Source organism: Xenia sp. Carnegie-2017, unplaced genomic scaffold (assembly GCF_021976095.1).
Source record: "Xenia sp. Carnegie-2017 unplaced genomic scaffold, XeniaSp_v1 HiC_scaffold_19, whole genome shotgun sequence".
NCBI lineage: Eukaryota > Metazoa > Cnidaria > Anthozoa > Malacalcyonacea > Xeniidae > Xenia > Xenia sp. Carnegie-2017.
The window spans coordinates 11,380,384-11,401,896 of NW_025813481.1; the positions used below are offsets into that span (position 1 = coordinate 11,380,384).

The following is a 21,513-nucleotide window of genomic DNA, read 5'->3' on the forward strand; positions in this document are numbered from 1 at the left end:
CAATGATGTGTGTGGTCCAATGGAGATACCATCTCTTGGACAATCTTTATATTTTTCACATTTATTGATGACCTTTCCCGATATACACAAGTATATTTCATCAAACAGAAAAATCAAGTCCTGAAAAAGTTCAAGGAATTTGTAAACTATGCTGAGAATTCTGCTGAGAATTCTTGCGCACTGACAATGGAGGTGAATACTGTTCTAAAGAATTCAATTCATACTTAAACGAAAAAGGCATAACACATCAAACCACTGTCCCCCACAATCCTGCACAAAACGGGGAGCCTGAACGGATGAACAGGACACTATTAGAAACCGCTCAATCGATGATGGCTCATGCAGACATTCTTACTGAATTCTGGGCTGAGGCTGTGAGTACAGCAACCTATATAAGAAACCAAAATCCTACTGCTGCTGTGAAAGAGGTAACACCATTTGAATGTTTCTTTGGATATAAGCCAGATGTGTCAAGCATGAAGGTATTTGGTTGCTTAGCTTATGCCTATATTCCTAATATAAAACGGAAGAAATTAGACGCTAAATCGTCGAAATGCATATTTGTGGGTTATCCTAAAGGTACAAAAGGATTCAAATTGTACAATCCAGAAACAAAGTCATTCATCAAGAGCCGAGATGTAATTTTTGATGAATGGAAGTTTTACAACTTTGACAATAGAAATTCAAACACTGCTAATACATTTGAGATACAGACACCTCTTATGCAAACTAATGATGATAACGTGGAAAATGATGATCTTGCTGTAAGAGAAGATAATATTTTTCATCCTGAACCTAATAATCCAGTGGGAGAAACTTATGAAGAAACTTTTATGCAACAAGTTGAGAATCTGAATTTGCGAAGAGAACGAAGACCCCCGTTGGATTCGATGAAGAGGTATATGTTGCAGATGATCTCACTGCAGATATTAATGAACCCAGGAAAATTAATGAAGCATTATCATGTGATCAGAAAAAGAAATGGATTGAAGACACTGATGCTGAGTATATTTCACTGATGGAGAATAAAACGTGGGAGATGGTAGCTTTACTCAGTGGAAAGAATGTAGTTGGAAGTAAGTGGGTTTTCAAAGTCAAGCGAAATGCTGATGGATCGATTGAGAAATTCAAAGCGCGTCTGGAGCCCAAGGATACTCGCAAGCTGAGGGAGTTGATTTCCAAGAGGTATTCTCGCCTGTGATACGCAACACTTCAATGAGATCTTTACTTGCTCTGGCTAACTCTCTGGATTGGGAAGTTCATCAGGTGGACGTAAAGTCAGCGTTTTTTACAAGGAGATCTTAATGAAGAGATTCACATGCGTCAGCCAGATGGGTATGTTGATAAAGGTAATCCTAATCATGTATGCAAACTGAAAAAGAGCTTGTATGGCTAAAACAAGCGGCTCGACGCTGGAATTCCTCAATAGACCATTACTTGAAGACAAGTGGTACAAACAAGCCGATTCAGACCAATGTTTGTGTATGAAATCGATCAAAGCAAAGGATGGAAGAATCAATTTTGATATGTTAAATAAAGAAAAGTTATTCATTGGCAAACGATTTAAAGTTCAAGACTTGAGTGAAGTGAACTATGTTCTTGGCATGGTAGTTAAACGTGACCGGAAGTCAAGAAAGCTGACCATTAGCCCAACCAAAATATCTTGAAGGTATTCTCAAGAGATTTAAAATGGAAAATTGTAAACCTGTCAGTACACCAGTAGAAGCAGAAAAACAGTTTTGTGCATTACCCGAAGATGAAAATCCCATTAATGTTCAAGAGTACCAATAGATGATTGGATGCCTTACATATGTTTCTACTGCAACACGTCCCGATTTAGCAAGTGCAGTTGGAATTCTGGCAAGATACATGTCTAGACCTGGAATGGAACATTTCAAAGGAGTAAAAAGAGTTTTAAGATATATTAAAGGGACTATTAATCATGGTCTAGTATTTAAAGCTAATGGAAAAAAGCAAATGATCATCGGATATTCTGATGCTGATTAGGGAAACGATTTGGATACCAGAAGATCAATATCTGGGTATGTGTTTCAAGTCAAAGGAAGCACCGTAAGTTGGTGTAGCAAAAGGCAAACATGTATTGCAAGGTCTTCAACCGAAGCTGAATACGTTGCACTAAGTTTAGCTGCACAAGAAATTGTTTGGTGGAAGAAGCTCCTACAAGATGTGAATGTAAGATCAGAAAAATCATTGGTTATTTAAGAAGATAACCAAGGAGATATCGAACTATCAAAAAATGCCAAGTTTCATAACTGCACCAAACATATTGACATTACATTTCACTTTATTCGAGAGAAAGTTGGGAATGGGTCAATTGATGTGAAGTACTGCCCTACAGATGAAAGTTAGCTGACATCATGACCAAAAGTCTATCCAAGGAAAAATTTATAAAATTCAGAGAACAATTAGGAGTTTCTGAGGTCAATTAACTTTAGTCTTGTTTAATAATGATATCCTCAAGTGGGAGTGTTAGGAATGACGATACGTTACATGTTTATTAAACTAAGTATAAGATATCTGATCATAGTACTAGTCACATGAACTGGTAAGCACTTCTTATTGTACACCCCATTCGTCTTGTGAGACGTGGCTAATAGCCGGTAAAGTACGGGTACAAAACGTCGGCTGGTAGTCGTGGAAGATACATACGTTGTACTTTGGTCGTTTAACTTATGTTATTGTGTCATTGGTAATATCGATAACATTTTCTGATTTGTGATTTTCCTGCTGGTAATTTTAAAAGATGCTAAGGTACACCAAATAACGGACTTATAGCTGTTCGACTTTTCAACATTTATTATCATTTTATAGATTTTTATGATAATTTTTGTAGGAGAAATAAAAGGTTTAAACCAACTGTAGCTGTCACATATCATGATGAGGATAGCCATGTTGAGAGAGAGGAGGTGGATTTGTCAGAATTGGTTACTGAGGATCATAAAGGAAGCTGTTCTATTAACAGTCCTGATAATTGTGGTGCATTGGAAGGCCATGAACTGGGAATGGAACAAGATTACAGTGATCTTGAAAGTGATGTTCACCATGATTGTGAAGAATCAGCTTCTTATTACCAGAAAGTTGAAAGAAAACAAAAAGCATGGGAAAATTTGCGACATTCAATTATAAAGAATACATTTCAGTTTGTTGGCAAAAATTGGAGCAGTCTGAAGTGTATTCATTGTGACTATGAAGCAAAGTTTAGGTGCAGCGATTGTGGTTCAATGGCAAAGTATTGTGAGAACTGTATGTTAAAGATGCACACAACCGTAAATATTTGTCATCATGTTGAAATATTTAAGGTAAACTTTATGAGCTAGATATTATAAAAGTGTTTACAGTTAACTCTCTCAACACTTGCAACAAAAAATGCAGAAATAAAATGAGAGTTTACATTGTGAAACATGCTACAAAGCACTAATCTAATATTTTTTATGAATGCAAGAAAGGGGATTGATTACAACTAATTTCTACAAGGTTATTCATTGCTTTGTAGGATGGCATGTTTTGTCCATATAAACTCATGAACATGCTGGTGTATGATTGTTCATGCCAAACAGCTCGTCACAAAAGAAGTGTTTCTGTTGTTGATGTTAAAGGTATGTTATATGTAAAATGTGCTGTAAAAGTTTCTTCATTTTAGCTGGGATGGTTTAACACAATTATAATTTTGGATCTTTCTCAATTTTTAGGCACCTTTTGTACTGTTGAGGTACAGTTTTGCTCATGCTCTTCCAAGTTTGTTCAACTTCTGCAATTTGGCCTTTGGGGTGGAACACCTACAAAACCAACAATTGCATTTGCAATTGAGTTTTTTGAATTGGTTCATTCTGTGTAGATGGAATGCCAGGCATCAATAAAAAGCATTTGTCGGTCATTTGAAGAGTTTAATCATAACCACATATTCTCTTCTTATGCAACACCAAAAATGTATCCTGTCATTATAGATGCTTTTGAAGACTACAGGTAACTGCATGTAGGTTACTGATTTATTGCACTGCTGTACTACGTATGAATTGCTGGGAAAGTTGCAGTCAATTTTATAGCCTAAGAATCTCATCTTAAGAGATGTATTTAATCGGAGGAAATCAAAATGCTAAAGTTTATGATGGGAAAGGATTTTTCCTCAAGTATTACTGTATTGCACTGTATTTTGTTTATGTCATTTGTTTAAGAGTGCATAATTGCTTTCTTTTTGTCATTGTTTTTTTTCAGAATTTACAGACATAAACTAAACATGTTGTGTTATTCCTGAGCTTGATGAAGGAAATATCTGTCCTGCTTGTCCCAAAGTGAGTTTATTCGTATTACTCGTTTAACAATGACAATTTAGTAAAAAGAACATTAGCAATGCTAGCTCAAACACCTTTTTGACTGCATCATTTGCATCATTGAACTCAAATACATTGCATGATTTTATCCTTCACAATTTTATTGAAGACTGATGGTGTGATCTTTGAGTCTCTTGATGCTCTTTTTATTGGACGAAGGAAAAAAGCTGGGCAGAGTATTGGAAAACCTCTATTTGAACAGCTGATGTTCTATGATCAGACACATGTTGATCAATTTGTTGCCAATTATAGAACACCTACATCAAACAAGGTCAATGTAGCTTTAATATACTTTGTTATTCTAATGAAAATTCAGGCATGGAAGTTACAGTGCTTTGAATATATTTGATTTTTTTACATTCTCTACCACATAGTTTTTGTTTTCAATAAATTTGCACCATGGGCTTTAGGAAATAAAGCTCTTGTATACTTTTTTGTTTGTTACATATTGATACTTATAGCAGTGTCATGGTTTTCTTGCTGGGAGTGCTGTTCGATCAATGAATCGCTACAGAGCTCTTGATGAAACAGCAATCTTTGGGCGAGGCTGTCGACATGAGTTTCCTAAAAAATTTTTAAATTTGAAACATGGAGAGAGGTCTGTTACACACATTTTTCTCTATTTTTACCTAAATGTTCTTGGTTTGAAAGATGGTTAAGATGCTTGCATTTGATGGTGTAAATTTATTTTTTTCAGTTGGTTTGCCACTTTCAACGCTTTGTACAAGTGCTGAAGCTTTTTGCATACATGTGGTTGCATTATTTAAAAAAATATTCTACATATTTTATAGATTAAGCTATGCAGTTTATGTTCTCCAAGAATTAGAGAAAGATAATGCTGATAAACCTGCACTCAAAATAAACATATTGTATGATGTTGCATGCATGTTGGTGAAACACTTACAGGTAATATTCAATAGACCACTTTGGCGGTTTTATTTGAATAAAAACACGTGCTCGCTAAGTGAAAAACTCGGACAAACATGGCGGAAGTCATAACAATGACTAATTTGCTATATGAAATAAAAATATTTTTCGCTCTCTTGCAAATGTAGAGACGAATCAAACTTAGTCATAGTTGTTGTGCGTCAACGGATATACGATGTGAGTAAGCACAACAACGCGCTACAAGCTAACCACACAAGCCCGACCACAAAGCATGAAAGCACTATAACGCGCTTAGAAAGAACTAAGTCATCCCACTATTACGTGCAGGATATGACTGAGAACACTCTCTTTAGTTACTATATAAATGCACGACAAAATATAGAATAGGACAAGATATAGAATAGGACAAAATATAGAATAGGACAAAATATAAGCGCTAAAATGGAAGTAAGGTTACGTGAAGAGAAATTCAATGCTATGAAACTGCCAGAATTAAAAAATCACCTGCAGAGTAGAGGTATAACCGTAAGTAGTTATCTGAAGCCGGGACTAGTAGCCATTGCATGTGCAGTGGAAAAAATGAACATTCCATTGATCCCGCAAGTCAGTAAAGCCGAGCAGCAAGTAAATTTAAGTTGTCGTTTGGCCATCCATGATGTTGAGCTGCCGGATCCATTTACGATTAATGTTTCAAATGATTTTAAAAATTCACCCCCGTTCGGCTTGTTTGATATATTTAATCATCTTATATATCATTCATCGGAATACGACAAGCAGGGTCTTGCAGCCTATAAGTCGTTCGAGAACTATCGTTTGTTTTACGATGGATATGTTGAGTCTTTGCTAACAGCCTACAGGCAAGATGCTGGGGTCCATGTTTATATAGGCAAGGTTAAGCCTACAATGAAAGAAATGACTAAAGATGGTAAAGACGTTTACTATTTATGGTTTATATTTGAAGGAAACGGGTCTAATCGCGGCAGTGTGCTTGAAGCGTATTGCTGTTGTATTGGTGGTAGAGATGGTGGATGTAAGCATGTATCATCTGCTTTGTATTCTCTTGATTATCTGCTTAATTCTAGAGGGGAGGATAGTGTTACAAGTAAGGAGTGTAAATGGATTCGAAGATCAAGGCCTGATACAGCACCGTGCAAGCTAGAAGATCTTCAAATAAAAAAAGTGTGACTTAAAGATCAAGGAAAGAAAAGAAAAAGAGATGAAGCATACAACCAATACATTGACTATGACCCACGTCCATTTACAGATAGGGGACCCTGTTCACATGAACAACTTGTTAGTCTAGTAAAATCAATGCATGAAATAAAGAAGAAACCACCTATACTATCCATTTTGTAGAAAGAAGTGTACGGCATGGATGAAATTCTGGAAAAGAATAAAGAATTAGATAAAGAATCATCCAAGCATGAAATAATGGAAAAAAGGTAATACAACATCTGCAAAGCAATCACCAAGCAAATGCAGATGGCTTCTTAGAAAGTCTCCACTTCTCAGATAAGGAGATTGAGGATATTGCTTCAGTCACTAAAAAGCAATTTCAATGTAGTGAATGGTACACCCATAAAAGAGGATTTATAACTGCCTCAAAAGTTAAGAATATTTACACAAGGCAGATTTCGATTAAGAAACATGAGACGGATGTTTCTTCTCTCGTAAAATTTTTAACAGAACAAAAACATGTCGCAACAATGAGAAAACATTTGGTTGATGATCCTAAAAATCCACTCGATTGGTGACTGAAACATGAACAAAGTGCTAGGAAAGCTTACTATAGTATTCAAGCAAATAAGCATAAACAACTTAGTTTAATTTCAAAAGGCTTTGTGATTTCAAAAGATACACCTTTTCTTGGTGCTAGTCCTGATAACATTACAAGTTGTAAGTGTATGCCTAAATGCGATAGTGTTGTAGTGGAATATAAATGTCCGTGGACCCACAAATATCGTGATCCCAAAGAGGCATTCCTGCAGCCTGAGATTGGTGGTAGATGGGAAAATGGCAAATTTTTTCTTCAAGAAAAGTCCAGTTACTTTTACCAAATTCAAGTGCTCATGCATGTTACTGGACTGAAAAAGTGTGATTTGGTAGTCTGGACAACGAGAGGAATTTTCTGCCACCAAGCGACATATGCTCCAGTGTTCTTTCAAAAGATTTCTTTGAAGCTTAAACAATTTTGGCTTACCAAGGTTGTGCCACACATGTTCAAAAAATTCTGCATTTTGAATAAGGTATCTTCTGAATGTACAAATGGTAAGCATTTAATTTGAGTGTTACCTTAGCAAATTTACTTGAAGCTAATTTGCAGTAATGTTGCTTATGATAGGCTCCACAAAGATAAAGTATGTTCATAAACAAAATCCGGTGAACAAAGATGAAAAAGAGTCTGCTTTTTTATGCAAAACAAGTATCACATATCAAGTATCAAGTGGTTTATTAAGAGCCAGGATGTTTTGTTATGCTCCTCAATTTTTTTCTTAATTTCCTTAGATGATACGGTAAGCATCTTAGAGACAGAAAACAGTGATCCGCCGATGAAGTCTGTTGTCTTATTTGGCTTTGATGTGCAACAAGAAGACATAGACAGTCTACAACCAAAGGAACTTATCACAGATACAATCTTGTCTATATTAATGAAGTATATTCTTTCTATGCAATATTGATTGATTTTAAAATAGCAAATAGGTTGATTACACTACCAAAGTAAATTTACTAATGCTAGTGAACTGTATAATTTCATTTCTAGTGATCACTGCTGTGAATACCCCATAGTAGACACTTTATTCTATTCTGTTCTTGTTGGAGATCAAGAACTGAAAGTGAGAATATCAAGCAGGTTTCAGTAATTGACAATGATATTGCATTATCTTTCAAATATTCTACTTTTATACATTGTATTTAATGTTTGTAGACTAGAAAGAATCCAAGCTGCAGAACAATTTTTCAGTGCAAAGTTACTTGAAAAAGATTATGTGTTTGTGCCAATCAACAGAAGGTAAAAATGCTTTAGACAACAAATGTGGCATCTTTTGCAAAAAAATGTAAAAAAAGTTTTATTCCATTATTTTAGCCTACACTGGTTTTTGGCCATCATTTCACTATGGTAGGAAAAGCAACATTTGCTATATCGCATGTGTTCCTTTTAAGCATGTAATGTTACAATAGTAACCAAATTTATATTTAGGCATATCCTTGTTCTGGACTCTTTAACTTGGGATAAAGAAGACAAAAAAATCTACATTTGAATATATTTCACAGTAATTGTTTTTCCATTGCACTATGCCTACTCTCATTGCTATGTTACTGTTGGAATAGAATTTTTACTTTTCATTCTGAAGATATTTGGACTACACCTTTCAAAAGCACAGCACCAAAAGAAAGCATCGTTCTCATCATATGTTAAAAGTGAGTTCTTATCATACCACCAATAAAATATATTGTGCAAATAATTCTTGCTATATGCATTATTTGGTAGATCCCACAGCAGGAAATCTCTTCAAACCTCTGTGCTGTTTTTGTATCACTTTTTATTAAATACTTTTTGAAGGTAATTATGGAAACTACATGTTTCTTCAAGTTAGAGCCTAATAATAGGAAAGATGTACTCAATGCAATAACATAGGGAAGAGTGCTTACTTTTTCAATCTCACAACATTTTTTAGGATATTGAAAAATATGAGAAATGTCCCAATGATTTCATTCTCATGGAAGATAAATGGTTCAGTAACAAGGATGCCACAATGGAAAGAAATAAATGGCACAAAACTTTGCACACATTGTTTACTCTGCATTGATCTAAGTGTATCTCTAACACAAAGGAATATTTTATTGTATGTTTTTTAAAGCTTCTATATACAATGCTTTTAAGGTGATGCAATAATCTGTGGTTGCAAATTAACCAATGCTGCACAGATAGACACAACAGAATCAATATATGGTTTCATTGTTAATGGGACTACACCTTGTAATATACTAAATGACTTCAGTCGTTGAATAATTCTTTCAGTGTGAATCCTCTTTGTAGCTACTCTCCTTGTCATTGTTGTTGCACCAGTGCCAACATTACCTTTATGCATAATTGGAGGTGAAATTAAACGGACATGTTGAAGGGCAAGTAAATCCTGGATATTAAATCCTTTGTCAGCCATGACTTCATCCCCTGCAGCTAACTCTTCCAAAAATCCACATCTCTTGATGATTTCCTTGTCGCTTATGCAACTACTGAACAATGTAGAGATATAGTTGATATGTAGAAGCGGTGACATGGAAATAAATAGTTTGAAGGTGTTTCTGCCTTTGTAGTTACTATGTGTCCGACGTTGACTTGAAGGAAGAGAAGGTTTTTTGTATATAGAATTCTGTGCAATCAATTATTGCACGAAGACATGGTTTAGATTCGTAAACTTTAGGCCGGGTTATTCCTTCCATGTCTTTCAAAGTTGTAAATGGAATAAATAACTTTAATTCCTTCTCAAGAAACTTCACCCATGTCAAGAATATGCTGCTACCAACAGTTTTTGACACTCCAAATAAATCACATAACATCTTGAGACTAGGGAATCTTTTGATCCTGACCAATGTGAATATAAATTGCTCATAAACTGAAAGTTTAGCCCATGTAGAAGTTTTGTGGATCTATAAAAATGATTAAATGCTTATCATTCATTACACATAGGTAGCTATTAACTGCATTACACAACTATTAACTTGAGTATTTACTTGAGCAATATGTATGATTATATATTACTGTACCCTAGCACTGCTCTTTTTTTCTTGTTTATATTTTGCTGTTTTCTTCCCTTTCCATTTGATAAGCCTGGAAGCCTTTGCTTTCACGAACTCAAAAAGTATTTTCAACATTTCACCTGATAGGCCTACAGATAAATTAATTCAGAGTAGCTCACAAAGTCCTTTATTATTTCCACTAGCTTCCAACATAAGCAATTATATCCCGTTATAATCAACAAAGTAAAAAATGAAATTTTATACCTGTATAATGGGCAGAATCATTAACCACATTTTCTAAAAACATGCATTTCTGTATACTGCTGGTGTTAACCAATGACTCAGTCGCATAAGTTTTAAGATGTTCATGAGTTAGGTTGGTTTGAACAGCAGCATCTTTATTCTTTAAAACAAGAAGAAGTTCGTCTTGGTCCTCTTGCATATCACGGGATGTTGTACTATTTTCACATAAGGATAGGAGGCCGTCAGCTGCGTCTCTTTTAGCGTGTTCCCTTTCGCTCAAGTAAAGAAGAGCTTCTGCTGCATCTTTTTTTGAGATTGACGCTCGTTTTGGTGGCGGATTATATACTCGCGTCATTGGTGTTTTTCGTTTTCCCGTTAGTTTTCTTCTCTATATGAATTTAAAATGAATGTATAAGCTTATAAAACGTTCAGCAAGCTTTCGTATAATTCACACATTTATGACAAAAAAGCAGTCAACACTTACATTCTCAATACTTTGTATCGCTGAAATAGGGTCTGGGTTATGTACAGTAGGACCATTTTCTCCCACAAAATGAAGACTGCAAATATAACTGTCTTTCGTACACACAAATCTGTCACCTCGATGACACGCACGAATCCAGCGCTCTCGCTTGTCGCTATGGTATTTCTCCCCAGGAAAATGTAAAAAAAATACTTTGCTTCTACTTGCGTCTCGTTTTAAACTATCAGGATACCGCGAATCACTTTTGCAGGTTCCCCAAGCGCACCTCTTCGTAGTAACCATTGTTATAAAATTACTCCGCCACGTATCGTTATTATTATTGCATTATATTTAATCATACGAGTTTACATTGAATTTTGCTATGCTCTATTCATCTCTTGTCCTATTCTAATATTTTGTCGTGCATTTATATAGTAACTAAAGGGAGTGTTCTCAGTCATATCCTGCACGTAATAGTGGGATGACTTAGTTCTTTCTAAGCGCGTTATAGTGCTTTCATGCTTTGTGGTCGGGCTTGTGTGGTTAGCTTGTAGCGCGTTGTTGTGCTTACTCACATCGTATATCCGTTGACGCACAACAACTATGACTAAGTTTGATTCGTCGCTACATTTGCAAGAGAGCGAAAAATATTTTTACTTCATATAGCAAATTAGTCATTGTTATGACTTCCGCCATGTTTGTCCGAGTTTTTCACTTAGCGAGCACGTGTTTTTATTCAAATAAAACCGCCAAAGTGGTCTATTGACAATAATAGACCATATGCCTTATTAATTTTTAATGAAAATGCGCGCTGTGCATTCTGGTCTTAGTAGTCACGCTACTATGGTGAACATCAACGGGGAATGCTATAACCAGTGAACTCGACATTTGAATAACTGGAATGATAACCGAAGCCAAAAATTGAAGCCAAAAAAATATTTGTTGTCATCATTCGTCATCACACGTCAGGCTCTAGTCTCTCGCGTGTTCATTTTATTTTTTTTAAATCATTTGTCCCTTGGTAATAGTAGAGTTCGGATCTTGATCGGAGCGTAAAAATAACGAAATTTTTGGAATGAAAAGGTTCACGGAAAGAGAATCAAAGTGATAAATCGAGAAGCAAGATGAGGTGAACTTAGTCGATCTGCTCTTACGCTGCGGTTTTCCTTTAAAACATATCAAAGTCTTTAAGGATATTCAATTATTGATATCGAGATGACAACCATTTAGTATTTGAAACACTATCAAAATCGATGAAAATGACAATCGCTTTGTAAAAAGTAAAAATGCGAGTTATAGACTCAATATTTTTTATGAAACTGGATATTCAAGTTTCTTTTTTATTCGGAAAAACAGATCTTTAAATCCACTTAAATGACAAAAAAGACAAACACTGTCTGACACCGTTTGAAAGTTTACCTTCCGACGAAAAAAAAATTTATGCTTGAATATTTTCTCGTCATATTTTCTATTGTATTGTCTTTTTAGCAAACAGTGTAATTTTCAGTTGGCTTTTCCATGTTACAAGTTGTAAGTTACAACGAACTCACTGTAGTAAAGTTTCAGCTGTAAAAAATAACCTTTTGCGAGGAGTTGGCCTCGTGTGTTGTTTGTCGTGATGTTGTTTATATGTTTATGCTTTTGCAATTTGTATTCAAATTTATATTGGCCGTTTATGTTTGGCACTCAGGGGAATGAAACTGACGTACAAACCGCGTGAATATTCGACTTTGAAGGACTAGAACTGACGTACAAACCGCGCAAGAGACTAGGACTTTGGCTTCAACTTTTTATCTATAAAATGTATTGTCGTTATCATTCCAGATATATATATATATATATATGGAGTTCACTGGCTATAACCCGGGCGATGATCGGGGACGCGCCTATTAAATTCCTGGTCAGCGGAAAAAGCCTTGACATAATAATCGCTATAAGTACAATATGTTTATTGTATAAAATTTCATAACACAAATCAACACAAAGTATAAAGCACAGCGCCCACATTGGATTTTACAAAATATGCGGTCTTTTTTATAACGAATGTTACTGCAAACGCGCATTGTGAAGTATATTATTCTTTGTTATTGAAGTATATTATTCTTTGTTATTATTCTTTATTATTTGAAGTATATTATTCTTTGTTATTCCTTGCATGTAATATGTTCTAAAAGATATTGATGATGCTCAAAAGTATTCTAATCGGTAAGTCTTTTTTATTCGGCACTTTTAAATCTTACAATTTATGTTTTGTATTATTATACAATTGTCATGTCTGATTATGGGCAAGCAAAGTACTCTGTCAGAGTTTGTCCTAAGTCAACATTCAGACAACTTGCATGAAAGTACTGCCCACATGAATCACATCCCAACCAGTCTTCACCATCATCTATCTTGCAAATCTTGCATACCAAACTATTTCTCCTAATAAAATAAATTTTACACATTTTACTTATGGTATAGTAAACAAGCACACAATTTATAACATTACAAATGTCAGATTGATTTTATGGATAATTCCAACAAATAAATCACGACTTTAATGTTTTTGTCTAGTTTAATGTTTTTTTCAATTAAATAAAATCTATAATTTGCCCCTTTTATTAAAATATTTAAAAAAATACAATTTTTTTGTTATTACTCATAAATGTCATCATAGCAAGAACCCATAATCGTTGAAGTCACGTGCTGCCTCACTTTTCTCATGTCAAACTTTGCATTTATATAAAAATAAGAGAGATTTTTTTTAAATTGTTATTTCTTAGAACACAATGTCAAAACAACTACCAGGCAAATAATTATTCCACAGTTAAACCCATCCTCTTGCACATAGTGTGAAGGCTGAATAATAGACCAAGTTGATGTGTTCCACCCACTTTCTAGATCAACAAGGGCACTTTATAAACAAAGGGATTATATTATCAACTGCACTATATCAATGTTGCTGTGTGTATTCAAGACATTGAAGTGATTCATTGAATTGGAATTTCAAATACTGGTATTTGTCAAGGAAGTAATGTATGTATACTTACCAAATACTTTTGATAAACTGTGAAAGTTCAACTCTTGTTGCTTCGCTGATAACTTCTTCTACATGACCTTCCATAGGATCAAGGTAGTATACCATCTCTTTTTGTTTGTCGATTACCTTTAAAAGTGACAATATTGAAAATAATAAAAATTTGTTGCCTTGTCTTAGCTATGTTGTATCCATATTGTATTTACCAAAAGTGTCCAATGGCTCCCAGACGTATTGAGAGGAAATATTATTGTGTCAATTGCCATGAAATTTGATCTGCCCACAGTCGACGTGTACTAGATCCTCGTTGCACCAACTGACATACATATGATTCTGCTGGTAGGACACCAGGATATTCACATGAAAGTTTCCATAAGAAAGCGTTGATAACCTATAACAATCAGGCTCAATTACCATTTCATCATTTGTCTCTGATGCATGATAATCATATGCAAGCTGTAGAGTGTTTAATCACTTGACTTACTGTATCACTAAGCCATCCAGGTGCCACAGTTTTATTTTCAATTAGTGTGGCAGCATATTTAGTCATCTCATTTGGTGGAATGAGGGTCCATAAATCCTGAAGAGTTACTTTGTTTGGTCCAAATTCTAGCATTTGATCACCTAACTTAATTCCATTTAGAGAGGCATTCAGTAAGCGATCCAGTGGATTTGCCTTTTGCTCAGCTGAGACATCAACACTACAGTTGCCATTTAGGAAAAGAAAAGTGGACTATGTGTAATGGTATAGTCCTCACTCATATTAAATAATTACTACATAGTAAATATAAATACTACACTGAAATATTACTACCCCCCTCTCATCATTGCACAAATATTTTTGGAAAATTTTTCTCCATTCAATATTTTTCTATTGCTATGTGTTTGTACCTGCTTGAATTGCTTTTTTCATTCTCCTGGTTTTGCACATTAGTGGACACCTCATAGTTTCTACCCCCCCTAAATTTAGGGGGGGTCTTGGAATTTTCAAAAATGCCTTCTAGGGGTGGGTCGAAAAAATTTTGAATTTCTAGGGGTGGGTTATAAACTAGGGGTGGGTATGTCTATGTAGGGGTTGGTTCCGAGATTTTCCCTATTAGAAAAATTAAAAAATAGATGAAATGCATCTATGATAAAAAAAGTTAATAACTTCAAAGTTCAACATCACTCAATTTTTGCCCCCATGTTATTGCATCATCTATCTTCATATTACCCTATAAGGGACCAAAAATATCTCCCTAATTTGACACCATGTTATTGCATCAGCCATTGATTGCATCAGCCATTGATTGCATCAGCCATTGATTGCATCAGCCATTGGCGAGTTTGGTGAACTTGCTTGATTGACAATTTTAGTGAATACATAGACTTTATCAGTGTTGTATGTAGTATACATAGAGAGACCATAAATAAGTCTAAAATCAGCTTTCCCGTAGAAAAAAACGAATTTTTTTTCGGCTCGTATGTAGGGGTGGGTAAGGAAATTTTGGACCCAAATGTAGGGGTGGGTTACCAATTTGGGGTGGGTATGTCTATGTAGGGGTGGGTTCCAACCCCTCTAGAAACTATGCACCTATGAAAATAAAAAGACTACTTTCAGAAAATACTCGTGACGAGATGTAATCTAAAGAATTACGAACAACTTTTTCAAACGTTGTTTTCGAGTATGGCAAAAATGAGTGCGATTTAGAAGACAAAAACCCACAATTTGGTGATGCCCTTCGTATCGTATATCTAATGGCTGGTGAAAATTACTTTTGAAACAATACTTTAATAAGATATTGGAAAGTAAGATAAGTGCTTTTGTCTTTTTACTCTTTTCGGACGGATAAGAAATTTTTTAAACATAAAAGTAATCATTTGAGAGAAGCTTTTTTAAGAAATGACAAGAAAGCAATTCAATAACTTGTAATACCCACATTAGTAAGATCTATTGTAAATGGTGTAGACTTTTTTTGTCTTACGTCGTCTGGGAGGTAGGGCCTTATGAAAGATTTGATGGTATTTTGTCTCGGTCACCTTTAATTTTTTTTCACAGGACTCAATCGAAGAGGCAAACCATTTTCTGTGGGAAAGTTTTGTTCAAGAAACTGTTTCAAGCTTTCAGCTTTTTGCACTGCTTCTTGTAGAGTGGTCTCGGTTGTGGACCCAGTTGTTCTTGCAAGATCTTTCTGAGCCTTTTGGAACTTTTGTTTGAAGTAGTTTCAAACTTAACAGTTTCTTCGTGGGTATGTCGTGGATATATTTTTTGTTATCAGAAGACAACGATTCGTGCAAAACAACGTCTCTTGATGGTGCTCCATGATGACGTATTGGCTTCCTCTAGTTCTTCTGGCGTAGTATCTTGTGGCAATCCAAGAGGTTCATTGTCCAGAGTGATGAAAACGCTATTTCGGTAGTCTTCTGGAAGACTTTCGAAATCCCACTCGTCATAGAAAGAAAAAACTGCGAAAAAATGTTTGCAAGGGAAATGGGTAGTGTGCCATATGTTGCAGGTACAACTTGGTTCTCGGAAGTCTATGAAATGTTTCTTTCCAACATTGCTCTCGCTCTTGACATTGAACGTGCCCTTCTTTAAATTAACCGGAGTTATGTCGTCCTGTTTGAAAATGGCTGAAGCGTATCGATTTTTAAGGCAACATTTCAAAAAGTGCGGAGGTCTGTTGTGCAAGTATTCTGGGATTGATGGGTTGTACTTGCAGTAGGCGCTGCTCAGTCGCAGGTTTGCATCCAAATAGTGCTGAAGAACATCGGGAATGAAAGATTCAACCAACATCACCGCAATACCATACACAGATTTGTCAATACTTTGGGGTAAGTATTCGTATTTAAAGACTCTGTTTTGAGCCTCAACGCCATTGTTAGTATTAACAATGTTGGTGACTGCTGTTTTCGAAAAGCGTGTGCCCATCTGACAGCGCAAGAAAACCACGTACGGTCAACATATTCTCTCATCTTGCTGCATTCTTTATACACTTTGGACTCTCGAAAATCTTTTACTGCCTTGTCGTACTCCTGTTTGGTACTGACATTAGCAATCTTTTTCATTTGCAGAAGGAAGTGTTGTTGCTGTTCATATGACAATCCATTCTTGCTTGCTGAAGCCCACCGTTTTAGCGCTTGCAGCCTGTGAAAGTCGCAAACATAAACCTGTACATCGGGAAAACTTTTTTCTATCGCGCCTATTTCTGCTAATGAGTAATCCACCATAAAATATTTTGGGTTCCATACTGGATTCCATCCTTTTATAATAGCCAGAGCCTCTTCTATGGCTTCTTCGGTCTCCGTCTGGCACATAAATTCAGCCACAACTTTGTAGCCAACGTTTGAATGAACGCACACAAAGAAAAGCGGTATTGCGTACTTTGTTGTTTTGTATGTGGCGTCCATGAGACACAATTGTCCGCCATAACGAATCAACATTCGTTGTTGCCAATGCTCTTGATGCACAAACAAAAACTTTTTATCCTCCTTTGGAGGAATATCGTTTCTGGAAGCGTTATCTCTTGTGCGGTAGAAAAACTTGCTGATTGGAGAATTCTGTTTCCAGGTTTCTACCTTCCTGCGCAGGGACTCTTGATCGTCTTTGCAGTCCTTAGGGACTCTATTGCTTTTGCTACGTGGTTTCGAATATCCTTTTTATTTGGATAGTACCGTTTATTTGTCTTGCGCGGTGTAGCCTTTTGTCCGTCTTGTGGAAATAAAGTCTCTTCAACGTATTGATCAAGACACCTTTTGACTTCTGAGATTTTAATTACATTGCGTTTTACCAAACTATAAACTTTCGTGACCAGTCGGTAATCCATTCGCTGCCCAACTGTTGCCGTGGCACCAATGGCGTGACTTGAATGAGCACTACGAAGAGGTATTTTTAGGTAAAATCGACTGCTGGCGCGAAGTTGTGAGGAAGAATCGCTATCCATTTTTTCCTTAATCTCTCTAAATACTCTCCGTTTTGCCATAACCAAGCTGTTTTCTGATGTAAATTGTTCTCGATCGATGTAGTAGTCGAGAAATACTCTGACTTGTCTTATTTGCACTTGTGCTGGACAATCCAGTTTTCTACTGTTCTGTAATCGAATCCGTCCCTTTTCTTCATAATCATGGTCACTTTTTACGTCGTGTCTGCGAGTGCCTCTGCTGTCCTGAGAAGTTTGTTAAAATAAAACAGTGTGGTGTCAAGACAAATTGTGCACAAATAAATCTTAAATATCATAACGAAGAATACATACTTTCGCGCTCCCATGTAAACAATGTCTTGTTTCGTTGCTCACAATCAAAAACGGATTTCCAAAAAACTCAATTGGAATATTTCCCTTCTTGCTTTCAAACACTGGCGGTGCTAGAAAAAATAAATGATATGTTTTTTCAGCATTTTGTTTGTCTTCAAGTAAAACATTCTTATTATGCTAAGCTATGCAGATGTGTTAGATAATAAAATGTATTTAAAAGAGATAGCAAAATAATTGGCGAGTCATTGAACGGTTTTTTCCTAATGAGTTTTTTGCTAATATAGATAGAAATGACTGTTAGATTCGATTCTTCTAACTTCATAATTGAATGTCTTTGCGACTATAAAATGTTAATTGGTCATGCAATATTGAAGAAGGGGGGGGGGATGTAGCAGGCTAGGCTGCCCAATTTATGCGTCGGTTGAAAATTTCTTGGTGTTTTCTCGCTTTGATTTGGGGTAAGATGCTTGATGCGGTTGAGTTGATTACCTGTAAGTGAAAAACGTTTATTGCCCTTGTTTTTGAGTGGTTGTCAGCTTTCACAAACGAGATAGAATCAATTACCTAAATTCAAAAACCTCTTTCACTTTTCAAATATATTAACGCGTGAAATCAATTTATCAAGGTTTACGTATTACGGCCTTTGAAAGTTAACTGTTCAACAATTACAAAAACCTTTTCAAGCCGACAATTTGAAGAAATAAATTATAAAAATTACTTCAAAAAACATGATCTTGTAAACTTAGCTATATTAGCTTTATAATTACTATGAAATAATGTCAAAATATTGCTTTTAGATTTTGTTTCTTGCTATTATAACTGAAATTTTGAGTTTACATGATGATGTTTTTCGGAATATGTTACAAATTGTTTGCAGTATGGTGTAACAATTGAAAACAAACTACGAGACCTGAAACTGTTCAAGAAGTTCTTCCATTTGCTCCACCGTTCCATCAATGTATCCTGTGCAGTAATTTTCCAGAATTTGAACACTTGCGAGTTTTTCTCTAAGGAAGTTTACTTGTTTATTTGAGCATTCTGCAGATTCACGCTGAAGAATTGTCTGCGCCATATACTGAGTATGAAACACGAAATTTGTTCCTTAATATATTTTAGTCTGTTGAAATGTTTAATAATGAGCCAGAGCAAACACTCGAACGCTTATACGTCTTTATATGAATTTCATTCCACGAGCCAGTAATGTGCCCACTATTTTTTTCACTTTTGATGCGAGGTTTTTATATTTTTTCTTAGCTAGGTGGAGTTAAGGCGAGACCTATAAAGCACTTGAAAAACGCAAGTACCTATACGTAAGAATGAAAAGTGCGCGAATATTCAGCATAATGAGTATAGGCATTGAGGATAGGCCATTTCCTATGATCTAAGTAGTAGCTTCTAGATTTAATCTCATACGTAAATTTAACGTCACAATGCGCGTTTGAAGCAACATTTGTTATAAAAATGACGACAGGTTTTGAGCAGAATAATTAGGATTAGAATACTTTTGAGCATCATCAATATCTTATAGAACATATTACAAGCAAGCTCAATAACAAAGAATAATATACTTCACAATGCGCGTTTGCAGTAACATTCGTTATAAAAAGACCGCATATTTTGTAAAAGCCAAATGAACATATAATACAATGTGTGCGCTGTGCTGTATACTTTGTGCTGTATACTTTGTTACCGATTAGAATACTTTTGAGCATCATCAATATCTTTTAGAACAAATTACAAGCAAGGTCAATAACAAAGAATAATATACTTCACAATGCGCGTTTGCAGTAACATTCGTTATAAAAAAGACCGCATATTTTGTAAAAGCCAATGTGGGCGCTGTGCTGTATACTTTGTGTTGATTTGTGTTATGAAATTTTATACAAGAAACATATTGTACTTATAGCGATTATTATGTCAAGGCTTTTGCCGCTGACCAGGAATTTAATAGGCGCATCCCCGATCATCGCCCGGGTCACAGAATAGATACATACAGAACCGCCACTCAGCGAAAAATCTGTCCCCTACTTGTACCCAGTTCTTAAGTGCGCATCTTTTGCGTCCGCCATTACTCCAGCCAGATAAACTGGTCAGAATGTATATAGATTAATATTATGAAGAGTTGTTTTTCGAAAATTTGACGAATTTAAATTCACTTATGGACAAAATTTTTAATGCCATCGGATAGGATACCAAGCATATGAGGTGAGAAACAGTTTTGTTGTAAAATACGTTCTTCAAATATAATTTTACGGGTTTTATAGTTTCTTGCCTTGAACTGTATGCGAGATCCATGTTTAGAACGTCTCTTATATTGAACGGCAATTGCCCTAAGAATTTATAATTTAGGACAAAAGTAATAAATATATTTAGTGTGATTCCATTTCTGTATTTTCTAGTAAAGAGTTTCCTATTAGAATGGTCAACGGATTTGATAGAAGCGATAAAACGACCCAGGGGCGGATCTAGGATTTTGGATACCATAGGCAAAACATTATGACGTCATTCAGTGCTAAACCTATGACGTCATACTTTGCAAAACATACTACACTATTTATGCTTTCGATAAGTTGTTTAAATCAAACAGTCTAATCATTCAGCTATGCAGAATCTTGTAGATCTCAATCGTATAAATACATAAAAACATTGTATATTTATACTTACATATCACAAGGTCGTTGATTTTCACTATTCAGAATATTGAATGCACACAAGACTGTTTCGCCCCATATCAGGGCTCATCAGCATGCCTAGGAACACTTTAACGCAAAACAAAAAATCGTGATCCGGCATGGACAGCCCTGTGAGCCGAATTAAGCAGACTGGTTATGGCGCCAGAAGTTCGCCTACACACCTTTGAAAAAGGAGTTTGGTTAGAAATGGGTGACTATATGGGATATTTCATGGATGTGATATTGCTCAATTTTCACACCATCCCAGTCAATTCCAACCCTTTACCCCCACCTAAAATGAGCACTCTGGTTTTGAAGGCGCCAGAAACTCGCCTTTCACACCTTTAGCAAATAGCAAAGGAGTTTGGTTAGAAATGGGTGACTATGTGGGACATTTCATGGATGTAAGATTGCTCAGTTTCTTACACCATCCCAGTCAATTCCAACCCTTTACCCCCCACCTAAAATGTGCACTCTCATTTGCCAACAAATGAGCAGAATGTAAATGTAATGTAATAGTCAAAATAGAGCTTTGTATAAAGAGTCTTTGTGAAGACTAAAATTTGGTGTAAGGAAAAATTATTCTATTTATGCTTAACAATTTTGTGAAAGTAAATTTATGTCGACAACGGCCGAGTACCATACACGTACTCAGCAGTTTTAAGATTGGAATGTATATAGGGAAAAAAACCTTTATCGGGCGAGCTATTAGTTTGATGCAAATTCTATTGACGTTACTATTGTGTACAACGCACAATAAATGGTTAACATATGGACATTTCAACAAAATAAAAAACTAGGATATGAATAAATTCATGCAAATTTTAGCCTTGTATTTCCAACAGCAAAAGTATTAATAACCTCACCAATATCTGGTACAATTTCCTGATGAATTTGCATCAAGGCC

General features: G+C 35.5%; 4 protein-coding genes and 3 long non-coding RNA genes across 8 annotated transcripts; 4 read left to right on the forward strand and 3 right to left on the reverse strand.

Moving 5' to 3' along the window:
- Positions 1-3,246: 3,246 nt before the first annotated feature.
- Positions 3,247-3,754, forward strand: LOC124438908. Its single transcript, XR_006946213.1, has 3 exons — positions 3,247-3,320; positions 3,515-3,617; positions 3,711-3,754. It is a non-coding gene; the product is annotated as an uncharacterized LOC124438908 (long non-coding RNA).
- Positions 3,755-4,260: 506 nt separating this feature from the next.
- Positions 4,261-4,507, forward strand: LOC124438909. The gene is made up of 2 exons (XR_006946214.1): positions 4,261-4,310; positions 4,459-4,507. It is a non-coding gene; the product is annotated as an uncharacterized LOC124438909 (long non-coding RNA).
- A 1,171-nt stretch (positions 4,508-5,678) lies between these two features.
- LOC124439445 lies at positions 5,679-6,588 on the forward strand. The gene has a single exon (XM_046989670.1). The coding sequence runs from the start codon at positions 5,679-5,681 to the stop codon at positions 6,420-6,422; it is 744 nt and encodes a 247-aa protein (XP_046845626.1). The 3' UTR covers positions 6,423-6,588.
- A 1,932-nt stretch (positions 6,589-8,520) lies between these two features.
- Positions 8,521-9,557, forward strand: LOC124439643. The gene is made up of 3 exons (XR_006946400.1): positions 8,521-8,657; positions 8,728-8,799; positions 8,915-9,557. It is a non-coding gene; the product is annotated as an uncharacterized LOC124439643 (long non-coding RNA).
- Positions 9,558-10,102: 545 nt separating this feature from the next.
- Positions 10,103-11,088, reverse strand: LOC124439641. Its single transcript, XM_046989930.1, has 2 exons — positions 10,705-11,088; positions 10,103-10,608 (listed from the first exon to the last, which is right to left on the reverse strand). Exons 1-2 carry the CDS (start codon positions 10,984-10,986, stop codon positions 10,213-10,215), a joined length of 678 nt encoding a protein of 225 aa, XP_046845886.1. The 5' UTR covers positions 10,987-11,088; the 3' UTR covers positions 10,103-10,212.
- Positions 11,089-12,879: 1,791 nt separating this feature from the next.
- On the reverse strand, positions 12,880-13,968 carry LOC124439642. 2 transcript variants are annotated; one of them, XR_006946399.1, is made up of 3 exons: positions 13,471-13,573; positions 13,325-13,395; positions 12,880-13,107 (listed from the first exon to the last, which is right to left on the reverse strand). XR_006946399.1 is itself a non-coding variant. In XM_046989932.1 (3 exons), the coding sequence occupies exons 1-3, from the start codon at positions 13,966-13,968 to the stop codon at positions 12,963-12,965; spliced, it is 321 nt and encodes a 106-aa protein (XP_046845888.1). In that variant the 3' UTR covers positions 12,880-12,962. The 2 variants fall into 2 exon arrangements, 1 of the variants encoding a protein (XP_046845888.1); XM_046989932.1 differs by lacking the exons at positions 13,325-13,395; positions 13,471-13,573 and adding exons at positions 13,716-13,831; positions 13,909-13,968.
- A 1,488-nt stretch (positions 13,969-15,456) lies between these two features.
- LOC124439447 lies at positions 15,457-19,006 on the reverse strand. The gene is given in 6 exon segments (XM_046989671.1): positions 15,457-16,585; positions 16,588-17,295; positions 17,298-17,847; positions 17,935-18,044; positions 18,424-18,448; positions 18,845-19,006. Coding segments are annotated over 6 exon segments (2,184 nt in total). The 3' UTR covers positions 15,457-15,956.
- Positions 19,007-21,513: the final 2,507 nt, after the last annotated feature.

Bases quoted from the DNA above. Each gene is read 5' to 3' on its own strand.
- LOC124439445 (XM_046989670.1), top strand. From the start codon at position 5,679: ATGGAAGTAAGGTTACGTGAAGAGAAATTCAATGCTATGAAACTGCCA.
- LOC124439641 (XM_046989930.1), bottom strand. From the start codon at position 10,986: ATGGTTACTACGAAGAGGTGCGCTTGGGGAACCTGCAAAAGTGATTCG. The intron at 10,609-10,704 runs GTAAGTGTTGAC...AAATTCATATAG, and splicing joins CGATACAAAGTATTGAGAAT to AGAAGAAAACTAACGGGAAA.
- LOC124439642 (XM_046989932.1), bottom strand. From the start codon at position 13,968: ATGGCAATTGACACAATAATATTTCCTCTCAATACGTCTGGGAGCCAT. The intron at 13,832-13,908 runs GTAAATACAATA...TCACTTTTAAAG, and splicing joins GGAGCCATTGGACACTTTTG to GTAATCGACAAACAAAAAGA. The intron at 13,108-13,715 runs GTAAGTATACAT...TTATTTTATTAG, and splicing joins CAGTTTATCAAAAGTATTTG to GAGAAATAGTTTGGTATGCA.